General features: G+C 26.5%; 1 protein-coding gene across 1 annotated transcript; it reads left to right on the top strand.

The window, feature by feature from the left end:
- Positions 1-16,258: 16,258 nt before the first annotated feature.
- LOC143922061 (uncharacterized) lies at positions 16,259-19,838 on the top strand. The gene is made up of 4 exons (XM_077445333.1): positions 16,259-17,522; positions 18,922-19,116; positions 19,312-19,560; positions 19,693-19,838. Exons 1-4 carry the CDS (start codon positions 16,259-16,261, stop codon positions 19,836-19,838), a joined length of 1,854 nt encoding a protein of 617 aa, XP_077301459.1.
- The last annotated feature ends 1,643 nt before the right edge of the window (positions 19,839-21,481 follow it).

The following is a 21,481-nucleotide window of genomic DNA, read 5'->3' as shown; positions in this document are numbered from 1 at the left end:
TTTCTATGGTTTGTTGCTGCTACTTAAACAAGATCATGCTAAAAATTGGCAAACTTTTTAATTTCAATGTTCGTCGTATTTTTTCTAAAGTAATTAAGCTCATGAATTACAATCCTTAAATGCTTCTTTTGCTTATAAAGCTTTGTATATGTGCAGTTAGTACACACAAGATAAAACTAAAAGACTTGCAGCTTAGCTTATAGTTCATAAAGATTCGGGATATCATATCATGGCAGCACAGTCACATGCATGCCAAATTTAACATATGTTTTTTTCCCAAATTTTTGTATGCTCTTAGCATTTAAAAAACTTGATTAAGTGGGAAACAAGTGTGGTCAAGACAACTGAAATTGCAAAACTAATTTGTGCTGTTAAAATGGCTGTATTTGAGTGCTTTTCATAGAATGATTAAATTATTTGCGTTTCTACTTTTAATTCTACATTTTCAGAAAAGCAAATAACAGAAGTAATCCCAGAGTTTTCAGAAACATGGAGGCCGTTGTCATTTTAAACCTTAAATAAATAATTTTTTTGTTCGCCTTTTTTTATTATAAAACGTTTTTTTGGACATTTCTTAAATTTAATAAGTAATGTTCACCAAATAATTAAATTTTTGAATGCGAATATGACTTCAAGTTATTTTTTAAAATGACTTACAGCTTTGATACTTAAGGTTTTTAAGCTGCCCGCCTGAGTATTGTGTTAACCAGATATTTATTAAAAGAACCTAAAAGTAAAACTGAAATCTTTTGTTTATATACGCAACATAGAATATTTATTTTTGGATTCATAATTTATTTCTGTTTTAAGAAAACAATTTCAACGTTAGAATTTTTTGTTTTTTTGAATTTCAGAGCTGGTAAGAACGTTTTAAGATAAAGTTTGGCCCGCTAACCATTGTTATATAAAATCCTGCACATGAATTAAAAGCCTACTGCATTATTAACAACAGAGATGCTAATTAATATAAGGCTTAACTAAATGAATGGGTCGTTTTGAAGAGCTACTTATATTCATGTTTGCGTGTATTTAAAAACATATCCAAATCAATTAAAATATATCTTTGTTTATTAAATTTCTAATTTTAATATTTGATTAATGCTATTCCATGTTAAGTTTTATTTCCTAACTGAAGGTCAACTAATAGTAATAACCTCGTAATAATTATTTCATAAATAAAAAAAAAAAAAAATAAAAAATGTTCGGATTTATTTAAGCTGTAGTTGTTAATACTTTGTTAGTTTTCTTCGTGTGTTTCTCTGTAATCCGGTCGGGGAACCGCATTGCTGCGTAAACCCCCCACGGCCCTTATGCCAGCTTAATCCCTCTGCCGACGGTCGGCTAGCCTTAGGACTAAGTGTCCCATTGACCCTGAGCTGGCGTTATAATTAGAGACAGTACCATACTGTCTTAGTCTTTTTATAGTGGGTTATTACGACTAGCGCCCACTTTTGTAACGGCGTCCCGGTTAATGTTCTTTTACCTACCAAAGCGAGGCTCGAACCCGGGCAGTTCGGGAGTGAATCAGCAAGCCGACCACTAGCCCAACGCCGCTATATTTCATAAATACCATTTGCATACACAAATGCTTTGAAGAAGGCTTTTGCTTACTTTAAATCTAGCCTGCAATATAAAAACTTAGCATTGATTACTGTCTACATAGCACAAGCGTTAATAATATAAATTCATGTTTGTTTGATCGAATAAATGTTTTAATATTTCTAACAGAATAAACACCTATTCAAAGACCAGTTTTAACAATTTTTGATATTAAACTTTGGAATATAAACTTATAAATTTATTTAATGAAAAAACGCAATAAAGAGCAAAGTCCTTTATTGGTTTTAAAAGCTTTTGATTATCATTTAAATTAGTGCTAGTACTAATAACTCTTTTTCATAAATTTCCTTCCTACCACAATAAGCAAGATAATCAAGCCCTGCGGAAATCGCAAAAACACAAACTTCAATGTTATACCAACCGCTATTTTTTAACTGGGTTTTAAATTTGCAAAAAAGGCACAGCGGAGATTATAATTTAAGAAACTAAAATGTAAAAAGAAGATCTGAAAATTGATTTTATCCAACTAGAAGCAACCTATAGCAGATAGTCTTCAGGATGAGACAGTGTAGTACTGTCTCTAATAAAACTCTAAGTTAAAGGCAATGGGACATTTAGCCCTAGGGCAAGCCGACTTTCAGCAAGAGGTTTTGTGAGCTATAAGGTTTGTGTAGGGTTTTAGGGGGGCCCGATTTTGGCTACATGTTTACTTCTTTTAATAAATTCCTTTTTTAGTCTTAAAATGTTTAGATTACCGTTTTTTTAGTAAATTAGAAATCTATTGTCTAGCCCTCGCTTAAGCCCCTTCAGAAAAAGGCGACTAATCGCGAAACCATAAAATAATTAAAACAAAGCATCATCCGAGGCAATAAGGGTTTGTCCTTGATAATTGGACTCAAGTAAATTAAACATCCCAAAACGGCGCAGGGTTGGCATTATATGTAATTAAATAAATTTGGACAACATTAAGATGAATGAACTTTTTGATTTTGATGAATTAATAGAAAAGAGAATTATGTGTGAAATGTAATTATTTGTAGTAAATAGTACTAAAAAATTAAATGTAAAAGTATCTTTTTTAATAGCTTATATTTTTATAGCATAAAATTGATTATTTTGTGGTCTTATTAAAATTCTTAAAAGCGTGAACCTAAAGGTTTAATAGTTTTTATATGATTCCAAAGGTACATCTTATAGAATTTTTTTACGTTTTTAGATCTAAAAATAATTAACGCAGTTTGAATCTATTATTTTCTAAAATAGCCGTTGATTTCTGAATCTCTCTCTACAAAGTAATTTCTTTCTTTTAATTTTATTTACAGGTGCCAAAACTTAAAACAAAACCTATACCTCAAATACATAAATATCTAATAAACCGATTTATTGACTTTAAATATGATAACATAGGGAAAAACAAATTTCTAAAAACTTTTCAAAGGTATACCTTCTGTATAATAAATATAACCCAAATTAATTTTTAAAAGAATGATTTCTTGCCATAATTAAGGATACTAGGCCCATTAAAAAATATTGCATTCTATATTTTTGACATTTTATATTTCTAAGAGAAATAAATTTCTACTTTACTTGGTCACAATTTCCTTCTAGAAAAACAAGTCTTTAGAAATAAAGTAATAATGTCAAATTTATTATTGAACAGCTTTGATCTTAGCATTATATAAACTGTTTTCTTTTATAATTTTAGTTTCAAACAATACTAATCGGCAGTCTTTACTAATTTTAATGCTCTTCTAATTTTACGAAAAAAATTTAGTAAAATTTTTAATCCCTCAATGAAACTACTCTTTGCTGAAAAAACAGTGGAAATCCCAAAGGAATGTCAAGTTTCGTTTTCAGATAATAAATTTACCTTTACTGGGCCTCTAGGAACACAAGTCTATGATGTTTCTAGTTTAAAGTACACTTTTGAAATAAACAAGGAACTTATCAATATTAAGTGTTGGCATTGTAACAGAGCCAAATTACAATTAATTCAAACAGTTGCTTCTCATATAAGAAATTATATGGTGGGAGTAACAATTGGATTTAAATATGTTCTTAGATCAATTTTCAAGCATTTCCCAATTCAAATTGCTATTGGTCAAGATGGAAAAGAAATTAAAGTTTTATCCTTTTTAGGATCTAAAGAAGAAAGGAATTATCCAGTAAGAGGAACATCAGTTGCATTAGTAGGTGAAATTAAAGATACAATTATAGTACAGGGAATAAATTTAAACGATGTTTCACAAACAGCCGCTTCAGTCTCTAGTGATTCTTTAAAAAGAAAAAAACATGATGAAAGAATTTTTGTTGACGGAATTTATCTTTTTGAAAAAACTTCAATAATTCAAAATTAAATATTTTCGTTATTAATGTTTAAACAATGATTTAATATTTATTATTAGATAGTGGTTTGATATCTGTGATTATATAATGTTGTTATATTTTTTTACATATTTTTAGAAATGTTTAGATATAAAAAAGACTATGGGGTTAAGTTATATATTTGGAGAAAAAATAGGTTAGATTATAGCCATTTTTACTATTTAATAAATGCCCTTGTTATGATTATCTTCGACTTTTTATATTTGAAGTATTTATTTAATTACAAAAAATAAAATATTGCTAAGATTGTTTTATATTAATTTTGCCACTGTTTAATTAGAATTTAATTGTGTGTATTAATATCTAAAATTTAATATTTATGTAACAACTATAGAGTTCTTGAATTACTCTGTAGATTTCTAGTATAATATAACTCGGGCCAATCTTCTCGCCCAGTCTTTCAATAAATCAGTTAAATTTAATTAAAATACACTACTTTTTATTTTTGAGAACGTGATCAAATTTTTATGCTCTGCTTAAACTTGTTTGGCAGGTTTTCTTAAACTTGCGATCACTCCTATAAATTTTATTATTTTTAATTAAATATATATTATACTTAAATAAATACCCAAGTTTACCTCAAACTCTTACTTTTTTTATTTATATTGGATTACAGCCAAAGAAGCTAATAAAATTTAATAAAAACTTTTTTATGATTATCTTCGACTATTATTCCCTTATCCAATATTATTTAGTCCATTGCCTTTTCATTGTTATTGTTACTACTTAAAATATTTATTGACATTCGGGGTATTAATCTTGACCGATTATAACAGTTATATAAATGGTTCTACTAAAAAAAAAAATCGGATTTATTGAAAAGTGGTTGCCTATAGCAAAAAAGAAGTTTCCTAAAAACTCTGGGGGCCCCTATAGCATCTCTATCCCTCTGCCGACAGTCGGCTAGCCTTAGGACTAAGTGTCCCATTGACCTTGAGCTAGCGTTTAATTATAGACAGTACCATACTGTCTAAATGGTTCTACTATCTTTGGTTATAAAAAACAACAATCTATTTCTAATAAAAATTATTATAAATATAAAGTAATCTTAAATATAGCTGTATTTTATTAAATCATTTAAAAAATAATTAAAAACGTCGTTGTTTCTACTATTTTAAAAGTAATTCGCCCGTTAAAACTTTACAATTACATTGAATTATTAGCAAAATAACAATCCAAATCGCACCTCTAAACTTAATTATTCGGTCGTTGAACATTTAAAATTACTTTGAGTTATTAAAAAAAGCTATCCAAATCGCTACGTTTCTTATAATTATTCGGTCGTTTAACAATTTAAATTACTCTCTTTTTTTGAGAACACCAGGCATTTCGCTGCCTCTCTCTTTAATTTTTTGTCTGTTTTTACTTTCAATTTGGATCTTCATTATATCAGCTTTTACTTTTATTTCTCTTTTTTTTTTATGTAAAAATTTTCATTTATTTAAAAGGCCATATGAGAATACATAAATGTTGGTTCTGCTCAGTAAACATTTATCCAGGCCATGGTGTAACATTTGTAAGAAGTGACTGCTTAGTGTTCAGATTTTGTGCTAGAAAGTGTCACAGTTTATTTAAAAAGAGATTAAATCCAAGAAAACTCAAATGGACTAAAATTTCAAGAAGAGTTGGAAATAAAGATCTTAAAGAAGATGCAATTTACAGTTTAGAAAGGAAGGGTCCATGCACCAACTATTATAATAGAGAAGTTCTTGTTAAAACGGTTGATGCAATCCCAAAATTATTGCTTTAAGACAAAAGAAAGAAGCGAATTTATTAAAAACAGAATTCTTTCAGCACAAGAAACATCCAAACACAGAGATTTACAGTTCATTGAAAAACATTCAAGATTACTTGCTAATGAAAATAAAGCAATAGTTGAAGAAGTTAAAGTAACAAAGAAGAAAGAGAAAGTAAGTAGAGTATATTTAGATTTAATAAATTAGAAATAAAAACTATTTTAAATTGTTTTATATTGTCATAATTGATAGTTTTGATGTCCAATGGATATGTATGTTTTTAACAATATTGAAATAGTATAAATGTCAATATGTTACTTTGTTATTTATAGACCTATTAGACATTAAGTGCTATTTAATTAAAACTATTTCAATATGTAATATAAATGTTTATATACGATGATAATCATAAAACAAGTGTATTTATTAAAAGTAAGAGTTTGAGGTAAACTTGGGTATTTATTTAAGTATAATATATATATCCAACTTTAAATAGTATAAATGGCTATAATCCAACCTTTACATAAAAGATAGAAAAGTGCTTCTAAGCAAATAAATGTAAATAAGTAGTTCTATGACCTGTAGGTGCTCATAATGTTATATCAATGATAACATTATAAAATTGTAAATAGTATTTCTACGTAATATAAATTTTAATAATAAGGGTCTCTATCATTTTTAAGTTAAATATTTTTTGCTATCAAGTTAATATTGAATTTAGATAAGGAATGCACTATATTATCGAATAGTAATTAATAGAGAAGAATATTTTTAAGTTTTCTAATATTCCATCTATTAAAACCTTTTTAAGTTTTCCTACTAATCCATCTATTTTTATTAAAAACATATTTATAGGTGAAAGCATTCAACTTATTAGAGGTTTTTTAGTTGGAAATTCAACTTCACAAAATACTTCTTCTCTCTTAATTACTATTCGCTTAATATAGTGTATTCAATTATAAATTCAACTAATAACTTGATAGCAAAATTATTTAATTAAAAATGATATGAGACTTATTTTAAAAATTGGGCCCAAAATGCAATATATTTGTGACTAGCCAAAGAAGAGAACGGTGGCCAAAAAGAAATTAATTGGCTATTAAAGAAGATTACAGGGCATGGGCAAAAGTAAACCGCATTTATAAAGTAATTTTTCCCAAATAAGTAAGATTTTATTGTAATTGTTACCTTAAACGGGACCCCTTATGACAATGAACCCATTGCTAAAAAACTATAATTCAAATCTAAACGATACAAAATTAATTAACTTTATTATTCTGTTGTAGAAATATCGAAACAACTTCAATCAATTCTTATATTTTACAGAACCTCAAAACTTAATTAACGGCCAAAACAGATTATTATTCTGTTATAGACAATCTCAAAACAACTTCAATCAATTCTTATATTTTACAGAACCTCAAAACTTAATTAACGGCCAAAACAGATTATTATTCTGTTATAGACAATCTCAAAACAACTTCAATCAATTCTTATATTTTACACAATCTCAACACTTAATTAACGGACAAAAAAGATTATTATTTTGTTGTACACAATCTTAAAACGACTTCAATCAATTCTTATATTTTACACAATCTCAAAACTTAATTAACGGACAAAAAAGATTATTATTTTGTTGTACACAATCTCAAAACAACTTCAATCAATTCTTATATTTTACACAATCTCAAAACTTAATTAACGGACAAAAACAGATTATTATTTTGTTGTACAAAAACTCAAAACAAATATCGAAGCAACTTCAATCAATTCTTATATTTTACACAACCTCAAAACTTAATTAACGGACAAAAAAGATTATAAGCTACTTGTAAACAATCTTAATAATCAATTATTAGTGAAAAGCAGTTCATTCTTGTGATTTAATATCCAATTTAACCAATATTTAACAAATATTTAACAAATAGTCTAAATTATCGTGTTATAACAAACATCATTATGAAATAATTTAAAAAACAGCCTATTTTTATTATTACTACTTAAAATATTTATTTACATTATAGGTTTCAATCTTGGCGGATTATAACAGGTAAATGTTATTATAATTAAAATATCTGATCTAAACGATTTATAATTAAAACCCACCAATTTAATAACGAGTTAAAAAATGAGTTAATTAATAAACTTTTTAATTATCTTTTGAAAGCAGTCTTATAATGTTTGTAAATTGTTTCTTTTCTATTTTTATTAAATGCTCTCCTACATCTTCTTTCTTATCCTTAAGTATTTCAAATGAAACTTCTTCTGAATATAAATATTGTAACGTTTCATTATTTAGAAATGAAATTATAATTTTATAAAAATTCTCATTTCTATAGTTTAAATAAATTCTAAAAAATCTATTTAAAATATAAGAAATTGTTTTTATTTGAATTTCTAAGAAATTTTCATTTTTTATTCTAAAAACAGCAATATTTTTATCTTTTAAACCACCCAAAATCCCTTCTTTAAAAATTAAAATAATTTTATTATAAAATTTACTTATTTTACAAACATTTAAATATTTTCTGTTTTCTAAACAAATATAAGCAAAAAAATCCTCTTCTTCAAATAAATAAAATAAAATTAAAAATGAATGTTCTAAAGCCGTAATCTCTATATCGTGGCCTTTTTTATAAATAAATTTATCTTCTTCTCCAAATGTTAAATTACATTGTTTTTTAGTATTTAAATCCAAAGAAAAAAAAGGTTCTTTTGCATTTGAAATTGAAATTCCCCATTTTGCTAAAAATTCTCCAATTTTTCTTTCAGAATTGTTAGAAAACAGTTTTTTTTCATGTAAAAATTTCAAATCATTTTTTACAGCAAGAAAAAGAGAACTTTCAGAAAGAAAATCTAATTTATTTCTCTTTTCAATAAAAAGACCTTCAAATTTATTATTAAGCATTTTTATAGAATAAAAAATTTCATCATATAAATTAGAGCATTCTTTACAGAGGCCTTTAGATTCTTGTGTTGAATGCCCTTTAGTAGAGTTGTTAATATTGGTTTTATGAGAATTATTGGCGTTATCTTGATTTGAAAAAGCCTTTTCATTGTTTAATTTATTGCTATTATTAGGGTTATTGGTGTTATCTTGATTTGAAAAAGCCTTTTCATTGTTTAATTTATTGCTATTATTAGGGTTATTGGTGTTATCTTGATTTGAAAAAGCCTTTTCATTGTTTAATTTATTGCTATTATTAGGGTTATTGGTGTTATCTTGATTTTTATAAGTCTTTTCATTGCTTGTGTTATTAATATTGGTTTTATTTTCATTATTGTTCAAATCTATGATATTTGCTGTGTGAGTGTTGGTTTCTGTATCCTCTTCTAAATTATTGCTTTTAACCTTTACATCTGCAAGACATTCTACTTTCCCATCATTTCTATTATCACTTTTAGAACCAATTAAGCCACTAACCCCCATAATATCTAAACTACTGCTGCTACCACTTATATTTTTAGGTAAATATCTAGTTTTATCCATGAATATTTTATAATGTGAAAAACATACTGCCATTGGCCAAACCGTTTCTACTTTTAAATAATCCATCCCTTTAATTACTTGGTACAAAATTGAAATTCCAGTTGTTTCTTTTCTATTACAATTGCATTCTCCTTGTTCATTTGTTAAAATGAATTCTTCTTCATCTATTTTAAATAAAAAATTTATCTGTTTTTCCATATCTTTGAATTCTATTTGGTATTTTAAAAGATCAGCCTTTAGAATTTGTGTAAAAATAAATAAAGAACAAACACTAGAAACGTTTCTATTACAATAAAGTTGCAAAACTTTTGTTTTATCTAATGCTTTCAGTATATTTCTGATATTTTTTTGATCTAAGAGCATGAGGAGTAAAAAAAATTAAGTTTTTAATAGAGAATTAAAAGAGGAAATGAATAATTAGGCATTTTATTAATATGAACTTGAAAGTTTACTAATTAGAATTGGTGTTTTTAATATTTAGAATTTATATTTATTTTACGTATAAAATTATGATTATTAAACATTAAAGGGATTAAGGCGTATAAATCACAGTAATATATAGCAGTTATGTTACTAAAATCAATTAAAGTAATAAAAGTGTTATGTTAATGATATTACTTAATGTATATTGGTATTGGGACTAATTATTGCCATTACATATAGCAGTTTTATTCCTAAAAAGAATTAAAGTAATAAAAGTATAATGTGAGATTATTAATTAATTAATGTATTTATTGGCGTTAAAGGTTATAAATGCAGATAAACATAGCAGTTATGTTACTAAAATCAATTAAAGTAATAAAAGTATAATGTAAGATTATTACTTAATGTATATTGGTATTGGGACTAATTATTGCCATTACATATAGCAGTTTTATTCCTAAAAAATATTAAAGTAATAAAAGTATAATGTAAGATTATTACTTAATCTAATTATGACTTTGGGTTTAATGATTAATTAGATTATAAAAGTTGTTGAAATAATCTTAAATAAATTACCCTTAATGTCTAATAGGTCTTCAGATAACAACAAAAGTAATTAAAAAAGTCTTAAATAAATTACTCTTAATGTCTAATAGGTCTTCAGATAACAACAAAAGTAATTAAAAAAAGGGTTAATACAATTGTTTAACATCATAAAATTGCATATTAGTATGAGGCGTGGTTTTTTTTTCAATAAATATTTGCTAAACAAAAAGGGCAAAAAAAAATAGTTGTTTGGCAGCATAAAATTAAATATTAGTATTGCTGATTTTATCTTGATAACCAGCGGGTTGCTGACATCGTTAAGAAGTCTTTTCCAGGTATACAATCAACGTATTTTAGGTTGAAAACAAGTGAGGCACTCTCTAAGTCTTACATAGTGTCATATATCAGATGTTTCCTTCAATGGATAATTATATTAAAACCTTATATTAATTAATTTTTAATTTATAACTATAATTGTTCAATGATTTAGATTGGACCAATATAATTTAAAATTTATTATTAAGTATCGAATTTCATCATAATAAGAGTATTTATTTTATAATATTGCCTAAGATGGATTTAGCCGAGTTTTTAATATTTAGTAAAAATTGTTATTTATAATAGACTAAACTTGTGTATTAAGATATTGTAAGAAATTGACCTAAAAGAGTCTTTAATATTTAGTAAAAATTATTATTTATAATAGGGTAAACTTGTGTATTAAGATATTGTAAGAAATTGACTTAAAAGAGTCTTTAATATTAAGTAAAAATTATTATATATAATCAGCTAAACTTGTGTATTAAGATAATGTCTAGATACAGCCTTAAGTAATATTTTTTTTGACATTAGGGCATTAATTATGGTTGGAAACCCCAATTTTATTTCGACTGTTAATATTATGCCTTAAATAAAATTTTTTTTTGACATTAGGGCATTAATTATGGTTGGAAACCCCAATTTTATTTCGACTGTTAATATTATGCCTTAAATATTAAAAATAAATCATCTAACGAGTTAAAACACTATTAAAAGAGAACGTACAAATCCCCTAAGACTTGATTTTTTAGTTTTATTAGAGACTTCCAGTTAGAATGATGTTGTTTTTAGTCGTTCAATTTAATAGAAATGCTATAGGGGCCCAGAGTTTTGCAGGTAACTTCTTTTTTTGTTCTAGGCAACCACTTTTCAATAAATACGATTTTTTTTTATTTACAGACATCTTTCAACTGTTATATTAATTTTCATACTTTTTTAATTTATTCTTATAGAAATTCAATTGAATCCCTTCTTCTTTTCTTTTATTTATTAATCCTCTTGTTTTTACTAATAAATCTATCTGTGCTAACCTTGAACTTTCTAATTCGATTTCTAGTCTTTCTATTTGTTCTTTGAATGATTCCCTCTCCTTTTCAAAATCTCTGCAATAAATCTGTATTTTTTTAATAAAATAAGCTTCAATTTCATCTGTTAAATTTTTGTTTCTAAATTCTATTTTTTCCTCACTCTCAAATATGTCCATTTCTACTTGTTTGGCGCACACTTTCTGTTTAAAAGATCCACTTACTTTAGCTTTTTTTCTTTTTATGTTGGCATCACATAAATCTTCTTCCATAGGGGAAAAGTGAAAAACAATATGAAATTAATTAAATTTGAATGGAATTTTTAATTTGGGCAGCAATAGGTTCTGAATTTTTTTATTAATAAAGCTTTAAACAGACATCAATAAAATAGTGTAAATATTTAAAATCAATGTTTGAGGTAAAGATGAAAGCTTTGTACTATAAAAATCCATGTTCTAATAATCAATTGGGCAGTAATAGATTTTGATAAAAAAATAGTTTCAAACTAAAAGGTGTGCTATAGGGATTAGATGATGTTCTTTACATTATAAAACATGATTGCGCTAGATTCTGGTTGATTTTATTTTTAAATTAAAAGGTGTATGATGATGTTCTTTTCATTATAAAACATGATTGCGCTAGATTCTGGTTGATTTTATTTTTAAATTAAAAGGTGTATGATGATGTTCTTTTCATTATAAAACATGATTGCACTAGATTCTGGTTAATTTTATTTTTAAACCAATAGGTCTATGATTATGTTCTTTTCATTATAAAACATGATTGCACTAGATTCTGGTTAATTTTATTTTAAAACCAATAGGTCTATGATTATGTTCTTTAAATTTTAAAGTAAAAAGGGAAAAATATTTAATGTCCAGTTATTCAACATGTTTAAATCAAATGTGCTGAGAATTATAATGCAACGATAAAAGATAAAGAAAAAGGGCATGTGAGCACAAGAAGATTTACAAAAAATAATCTTATTTTCTTAATATTAAATATGTATTAATAAAACAATAATATATTTTTGTGATAAAAAAATTAAGTTTTATTAATTATTTTTTAGACAAATTTTTAATTAATAATTTAATGTAGGGTAAAAGCGGCTCATAGTTGTGTAATACACATTTTATTGTATTTGTTACTGGTTTTATACCCAATCTCCTTTTTTAATTTAACATTGCTATGCATCAATCCAATAACAGCAAAATCTCTCCTATTTAAATGTTATATCAAGCATTCCCATTGAACTAGCAAGAGTTGGCGAAGAAAACGACGATCTAAGAATTGATAACTTTAGGTTGGTAAGAAGTTTAAAACTGGTGATTGGTGTGAAGTTAAAAAATTACTAATTATTGTGAAGTTGAAGAACTGGTAACTTAACACTGCAAAGAAGGGGTAAAATAGTAATTACTGGTAACTTTGGGCTGCCGAGAAGTACAGAACTGCTAATTAGTGAGAGCTTGAAATACTAAGAAATTTAAACGTTTGTGAACTTCCAAACTGGGAAACTAAGACTACCAAGAAGTTAAGAACTGGTAATTAGTGAGAGTTTGAATTACTAAGAAATTTAGTCTGCTAAGAACTGGTAATTAATGAGAGCTTGTATTTCTAAGTAAATTAAGACTGCCGAGAAGTACAGAACTGCTAATTAGTGAGAGCTTGAAATACTAAGAAATTTAAACGTTTGTGAACTTCCAAACTGGGAAACTAAGACTACCAAGAAGTTAAGAACTGGTAATTAGTGAGAGCTTGAAATACTAAGAAATTTAAACGTTTGTGAACTTCCAAACTGGGAAACTAAGACTACCAAGAAGTTAAGAACTGGTAATTAGTGAGAGCTTGAAATACTAAGAAATTAAGACTATTAAGTTGTTAAATACTGGTAACTTAGGGGTGTTTAGAAGTTCCAAACTGGCAACTTTGGGTATTGAGTTTTTAAATACTGGCAACTTTTGACTATTCTGTTGTTAAATAAATATAACCGCCATTGTGCATTCTGATAAAAAATCCAAATTGTTAAATAACATTTTAACAATAAAAAAAACCTCTCATCTCTTGTATTTAATTTTAAGCTCTTATATTGCTTGTTTTTTCTTTAAATACCTTTTTTCGTTTATTTTAAATTTATATTTAAAAAAATAATCTTATTTTATGAATCCCTATAAAACATTAAATTTTTGTTATTTTAAACCATTTAATCTAAAAAAGTGATCATATCTATTCATATTTATTTCTTATCTATTAATATCATAGGTAAGAGTTTGAGGTAAATATGGGTATTTATTTAAGTATAATATATATATCCAACTTCACATAAATCCTCCCATATTTGCTTCTTGCCCCTTCAATGTCATACCACTCCCCTTAATCAAGCCCCTATGCCCCCCTATGTTCCTTTTATTCCTTTTAGAAAAGGATTCTAATTTCTTATATTCTCCTTTTGTCATTTTTACATGTTCCTCCTTTGAAAAATGAATAAAAAAAAATTTGAAGGGGTAAACAACAATGACACGATTTGACACAAGCATGAATAACACTTTTAATAATATTGATGATAGTTGTGATGGTATTTTATATGAAGGAAACAATGCTAATTCTTTAAAACTTAGAAATTTATTAGATGAAGATAATTTACATAGTGGAATAGATGATTATAGAAGTGGCGCTATGAGAAAAAAGAGAGATAAAAAGAAGAAAAAGAAGAGCGGTGATGAAATTAGAAAAATAACTAATCGTAAGAAAGTAAATATGCCAGCTTCTAAGCCTTACATAAAATTAATTGATGGGGAGGAGAGGCTCTGCTTTAAATATAACACAAGATTAAGTGAATCAGCTTTAAGTGCTATGCCTAAAACAGAATTAGAAGAAAATGAATTTTGTGTTAGATTTGATTTAGACAGTGTTGATATTAGCAAATTAAATGAAAAATTTAAAGCTGATAATTGTGTTTATCCCAGAGCAAATATTCCTTATGAAGCTTATGTTGGTAATCGTTGGAATTTTGAAACTGAATGTAATAGATTAGCATGGCAATTTGTATCTTTGAATCCCGTTTTACTTTACAGTAAAAAAGGGTTAATTCAAAGAGCAGTAGATTCATATAGAAATATGATAAAATCAAATAAAGGACAAAGATTTTATAGGGAAGATACTTTTTATGGTGATATTGAGAAAAGAAAACATTTAATACCCTCAATTTCATCTGTTTATATTAATTGGACATCTAGGGGATCAGTAAAAAAGTGTAAAATTAATGTTTCAGTTGAAAATATTGATTATTCAAAAATAGCAGATGATTTTAAAGCAAAATATTCAGTTTTAGATGATAAATTTGATGAAAATTCTTTTGGGTTAGAACGGTGGGAATCAAAAAATGTGGATAACGAACTTGCTGTTAAAATTGCTTATATGAATGTTGAAAATACTGCATTTTTGAATGCAGTAAAAGCTATAGGGATTTACAGTGTATCAAAAAAGGCTGTAGAGGCCTATAAGCTAAAAACAGAAGAATCAAATACACCATTTGAAGAGATCGATGTAGAAGATATAGTGAATGATACTTTGGATAAGGCTTTTAACTGTGTAAATCTTAATATTAAAGAGGAATTAATGTTTGATGAGAATTAGCTTTAAATATTAAAAGCCTAATTTTTCTAAAATTTTAATAATAAAAAAATCTCAATGAAAATAAATTATTTTTTAGATTAAAAAGTGGTTGTATCTATTTAAAACAAAAGTAAGAGTTTGAGGTAAACATGGGTATTTATTTAAGTATAATATATATATCTAACTATATTTAATAAATAGCCTTGATCTAATTATCTCCAACTCAAAATACTAGTAGTTTACCTTTTTAAGGCAATAATATTTAATAAATAGCCTTGATCTAATTATCTCCAACTCAAAATATTTGTATTTTACATATTTAAATTAATTTTTTTTTTATTAATAATAGTGTTATAATTATCCCCGACTCAAAGTACTTGTATTTTACATATTTAAATTAATATTTTTATTATTTAATAATAGTGTTATAATTATCTCCGACTCAAAATAGTTGTATTTTACATATTTAAATTAATATTTTTTTTATTTAATAATAGTGTTATAATTATCCCCAACTCAAAATAGTTGTATTTTACATATTTAAATTAATATTTTTTTTATTAAATGGTCTTGCTTTAATTAACAGGCTCTTAATACTTAGATAGGCTTTAAACGGCCCTGCTTATATGTAGATGTGCTCCTGAAAACAAAATGTCTTTAAAATATATATTTTGGAAAAAGAGAACTTACGGGATTTAATTAAAAGAGACGAGGTTAATAAAAACAAGTCTATTTTTTAAATAGAATTAGATTAAATAGCTATAATCCAACCATAAGTTTGTAATCTATGTAAATAACTCTGTCTGCTTGTAAAGTCCAATATAATTATAAAAAGGTTATTTATTAAATTAACTTGGCTTAAATAGATGAAATCAAACCTGAATCAAAAATGACCTTTTATCATGTTTTAACCGCAAAATATTGCCTAAGGCGTGGTTAAACTTGTGATTAGATGCTCAAATTTCTTTTTAACTTTTCTTTCTTTATAAATAATGTAGGATTTCAAATATTTAGTTTATTTTTCCAATTGTTTCATAAAATTTGTTTATTTTTTTAATCAAAAACGTTTTACATTCCCCTTTATATTATTAATAGATAGATGAAACAGGTTTTAAAGTGTTTACTTTTTGCCATATAAATTTTAAAAAAAAATCAACAACATGCTCCTGAGTCTTATAACTCTTATTTTTGCTGAGCCAAGTTGTACACCACTTAGTGATGGAATTGTACTAAGTAAATATTATTTAGAATCCTGTGCTGCTTGTAAAAGATTAAATCCAATTTTAGAAGAGATCAAAAGTCAAGCTACCAAAGAAAATATTAATATAAAATTTCGTGAAGTTGAATGTACTGGTTGTGAATGTGAAGGAATTACTAATTTCCCTACCTTGGAAATTACACAAGATAAAGAATCTAAAGCTAAAGCAATTGGTTACAAAGATTACAATAATTTATCTAAGTGGATTAGAGAAGCACTTTCATTAGATCAGAAAATTTTTACCAATCATATAGATCATACTGAAGGTGTTGTAAAGCAACTTATAGCTAGGGATTTTCTTACAGGATTTGATGGACAGTGGCTTATACTTTTTTATGATGATTCTAACGATATGAGAAGAGGTATTTTTAAAGAACTGTCAAAGATGTTTGCAGGTAAACTTAATATTGCTGAAGTTAGTAAAAACGAATCACATAATGTTACCTCTAGATATAATATAGAAGAATATCCTTTGATAATGGCGATAAACCAAGGTACACCTGTTTCATATTCAGGCACAGTTGATCTTGGGAATTTGGCCCAGTTTGTTGAAAAACTCTATACGCCAGCATTCCAAGAAATTACATATCTAGAACTAAAAGCAAAAGCTAGCAGTTTTATAAACGGGGAACCAATGTACGTAGTACTTTATAAGGATTTTGAAGTTGCATCACATTATTTTAATGAACTCGCACAACAGTTTAAGTTTAAAGCACAGATATTTAGATCATCTGATCCTGCTATGTTTGCAGCAGCTGGCCACCAACCTAAAGATACTAGTGATTTCCCTAATAATCCAGATCACAACCAAATGGTAATGTTTACATTGTTTAAAAATTCTTCCTTTTTCTTATCTCCAGAAAAAGTAGATCAAACACAAGAAATAATCTCATGGATTTTCCATACACATTTCTCACATGTAACAAATATTACAAATGAAAATTTCTATACCGTTTTCCATGGAATCAAACCAGTAATTCTTTTATTGACTCAATCTGATATGCTAGTAGATAGTTTCAACAAAGTTAGCGCCGGTTGGAACCTGGGAACTGCATCATCTAATCTAATATTTGCCACGTTAGATTCTATTGAATATCCAATTTTTAAGAAGAAAATATTAAATGGGGTTAAAGAACCAGCACTGTTATTTTATGATCCTGTTAAAAGTAAGTGGTACTATAAAGCTGCTAATCTAACAGAAGAAAATCTTAATAGAACTGCAATGGAAATGATTGATGCCTATTTTAATGACAAATTAGCACCTTTCCCACCAGAAAAGAAAGGGATAAGCTTATACTTTGTAATATCTATTTCTGCTTTTATTATTGCCTGCTTGGTAAAGTACGCAATAAACAAAAGAAAAATGATCGATTAATAAATCATAAACACAAAATTTGGATCTTTTTTTAAAAAAATTAAAATTTAATTCCATAATTTAAAAAGTGTGTAAAAGTTTAATGCAATTTTAATTATTAGCATATAGTGTTTAATAATAGAATCTTGGCTCAAAATGAGATGTAATTTGGATTGTTTTTCATTTTCTTTCTTTTAAAATTAAAAAAATTCTTAAGATTCTATAGAAACATTAATTTTTCAAAGAAGATTTATTTAAATTATTCGCAGGTATAAAAAGAAAGAGTTTGAGGTAAACAGGGGGAGATATTTAATTATATTATATATTGAAAATAGAATTTAATGGCGTATGGATAACTTTAACATATTTAGTCGAAGATAATAACAGGAGTATTTATAGTAAGAGTTTGAGGTAAACATGGGTATTTATTTAAGTATAATATATATATCCATCTTTTATTAAAAAGTATTAGCTTAAAATGGATAACTTTAACATATTTAGTCAAAGATAATCATAACAAGGATATTTATTAAAAAGTATTGGTTTAAATAGCTATAATCCTTCTTATAATAAAAATCCAGACTCATAATTAATTTTAAAATTAGTTTTGGTATGTTTTTTTTAAAAAATTAAAAATCAACACTCTTTGTTTACACTACGTGCAATAAAATCAGGATGTAACAAAATGATGGATTTGATAAAATATTAATTTAACGCCCAAAAATCTTCAATATTATTCAAATTCACATTTTAATTTACTTTAATTTTTTGCATTTTTTTCAAAAAACTAGATTTTCAGAAAAGCGTGTTACCTTAAATAAATCTAAACACATTCTTTACTCTAACTTTGCTACTTCTTCAGCTTTTAGCTTTTTGAAAAATTCAATCAAAAAAATTGATTGTTTGTTTAGTTTCATAAAATATTAATAATATACACCTTCTAAGTAAACAAATGAGCATGATGTTTATTATTGATTATCTTACGAAAAGGTGGATGAGTTTAGGAATTCAATGTGGCCTTACATTTATTAGTTATGCTTTAATACGATACAAATACAAAGTTGGCTCAAAATCATTGTATTTGTCAAAAAGTACTAAAAAACGTCTTTTAGAATCATTCAAGCCGGAACCCATAGTAGAAAAAACCGTTGCACCACATATATTTCAGAATTTAAAAGTTAATTTTTGCAATTACGATGTTTTTAATTTAGGAAGTCGTTATAAAAAGGAAATAAAAAAAACTATTAGAGAATACGGTGTGGGAACATGTGGTCCAAGGGGATTCTATGGAACTGTAGATATTCATTTAGAATTAGAAACTAAACTAGCTGAAATATTTGAAAAAGAAGCCGCCATTTTGTATTCAAATTACTTTACTTGTGTACAGAGTGTTATACCAAGTTTCTGTAAATCAAGAAATAATGTTTATATTTGTGAATCGGCATCCGAATCAATAAAAAGTGGCTTAATTCTTTCAAGATCTAAAATCCACATATTTAGCACACTTGAAGAATTGGAAATAAAACTGGGGGAGAATCTTACAGATAGATATGTTATTTGTGAACGGATGGGAATGAATACGGGGAAACTAATTGATTTAGATAAATTGGTTGAATTGAAAACTAGATTTGGGTTTAGAATTATCTTAGACGAGTCCTACACTATACCTTTTATGTATCAAGCCCCAGAGAATAAAGAATTATATAAATCAATTGATTTAATTATTGGTTCTTTAAGTCATGGATACCCAACTAACGGTGGGTTCTGTGTTGGGTGTAAGGAAGCTATAGAATTTCAAAGATTGTCAGGCTCCGGATATGTTTTTAGTGCTTCACTTCCTGCATATTTAAGTAAAGCAGCATTGTGCATGCTTGTAACAGAAATTGATTATTCGAAAATTAGAGCGAAGGTGGCTGTTGCATTTAAAAATATTTCTAAAATCGTTACAAATAAAAGATCTCCTATAATTTTAATTGAAACAGTGAACATCGACAAAAAGCTGTTGAAATTAAGACAAGAAGGATACGTTGTAGGGAAAAATGGAGAGTATTTAAGGATTTGTATTAATGAAAATACAGCTGATGAGGATCTTAAAAATATTGGTGAAATTCTTAGAACTAGCGAATAAAAACATAATCAATAAGTTTTTTCAATTATACTCATTTTTTATATGAAGTCATATCAGGGCTTATTTATTTAAAAGTATATAAACAGTTGGTTATATAGAATTCAGTTAAATAAATACTTATGTTTTCCTCAAACTCTTACTTAAACCATTTCAATTATACTCATTTTTTATATAAAGATATAACAGGGGCTGTTTATTTAAAAGTTATTAAAATATTTCAATTATACTTAAAAATAAAAATAAATCTATCTATTTTAATAAATACCTTCAATATAATTTTTTACAAAAATAATTAAATAAAATCACTAAAAAATTAATTTATAAGCAAAAAAAACACTAACGAAGTGCATTCGCTTTGTCTTGCGCCAGCGACGACGACGTTAATGTGTTTCATTAAATAAGTATTTAATTATATTCATCTTATTTTAAGACCTATTAGACATTAATGGTTATTTATTTAGGTCTATTTCAACAAAGACAGTATGGTACTGTCTCTAAATATAACGCCAGCTCAAGGTCAATGGGACACTTAGTCCTAAGCCTCGCCGACTGTCGGCAAAGGGATAGAAATGCTATAGGGGCCTCCCAGAGTTTTGTGGGCAACTTCTTTTTTTGCTGTAAGGCAACCACTTTTCATTAAATCCGATTTTTTTTTTAGGTCTATTTCAACAATATTAAGAGAGAATAGAACTTCACGCCTTTTTTAAATATTGAGTTGTAATGTTTATTTAATCTTAGGTTGATATTTTTTACTCTTTAAACATTTGCTTTCAATCAAATTGTAACAAAGTAGGGTGTTTCTTTTGTTTTGCCTGCAAATAATAACTTTTTATTCATAACAATTTAACGTCTTTGTCTTGCTCCATCGAGGAAGCGTAAACTCTTCATTAAATAAGTATTTAATCATTAAGGCAATTTATTCAAATTATATTTGTCGCAACTGTAGAGTTATCTTGTAACTCTGTTGCTTTCTTAAGTGAAGATTTTTAAGTAAAATTTTGCTTTAAAATAAAGCATGGATTATTTACCCATGCAATACATAAATGAAAGTTCTAAAATTGACAATATTAATAGAGAAAAACACAGCAGTTTTGTCTTTTTTAACTGATTTTAATTAAATAAGAGCATTTACATTTTAAAATATGTTCCACCAAAAGCAAATTTAATTTTTTCCCCTTCAAGTAACTACACAAATACCTATAAATCTTGACTTCGACGCATATCGTATTTCTATTATAAATAATAAAGCTATTTATTTAAGGTTTAAAAAAAATTATACTTTAATTATATGTTTCGCTGTGTTTTTCCTAAGAATAGATTTCTGAGTTTATATTGAAATTTTTTTCAATTTCCTTTTCGGTCGAATAAAATCCTTTTAAAAAGTGGTGATTGATTATATTGTAAATTCTAAAAACAACCCCCATAATTTCTCTATTTCTTGTTTTTATTTCGAAATTAACTTATCCCTGGCCATTACTTTTGGTAATTATTTTTACTTTGTATTCATGGTTAGATTATAGCTTTTTGAGCTATTTCTATTTCGTAAGCGCCCTTATTATGATTATCTTTGACTTTTATAAATATGGCAAATCCCCAGGCTACTAAATATTTAGTTATAAGTATATGTATTTATTTGAATAAGA

The sequence above is a fragment of the Arctopsyche grandis genome, unplaced genomic scaffold, assembly GCF_051622035.1.
Source record: "Arctopsyche grandis isolate Sample6627 unplaced genomic scaffold, ASM5162203v2 HiC_scaffold_274, whole genome shotgun sequence".
Taxonomy (NCBI): Eukaryota; Metazoa; Arthropoda; class Insecta; order Trichoptera; family Hydropsychidae; genus Arctopsyche; species Arctopsyche grandis.
Note: the sequence above shows the minus strand (reverse complement) of the source record. Positions and strands in the feature narration are given on the sequence as shown.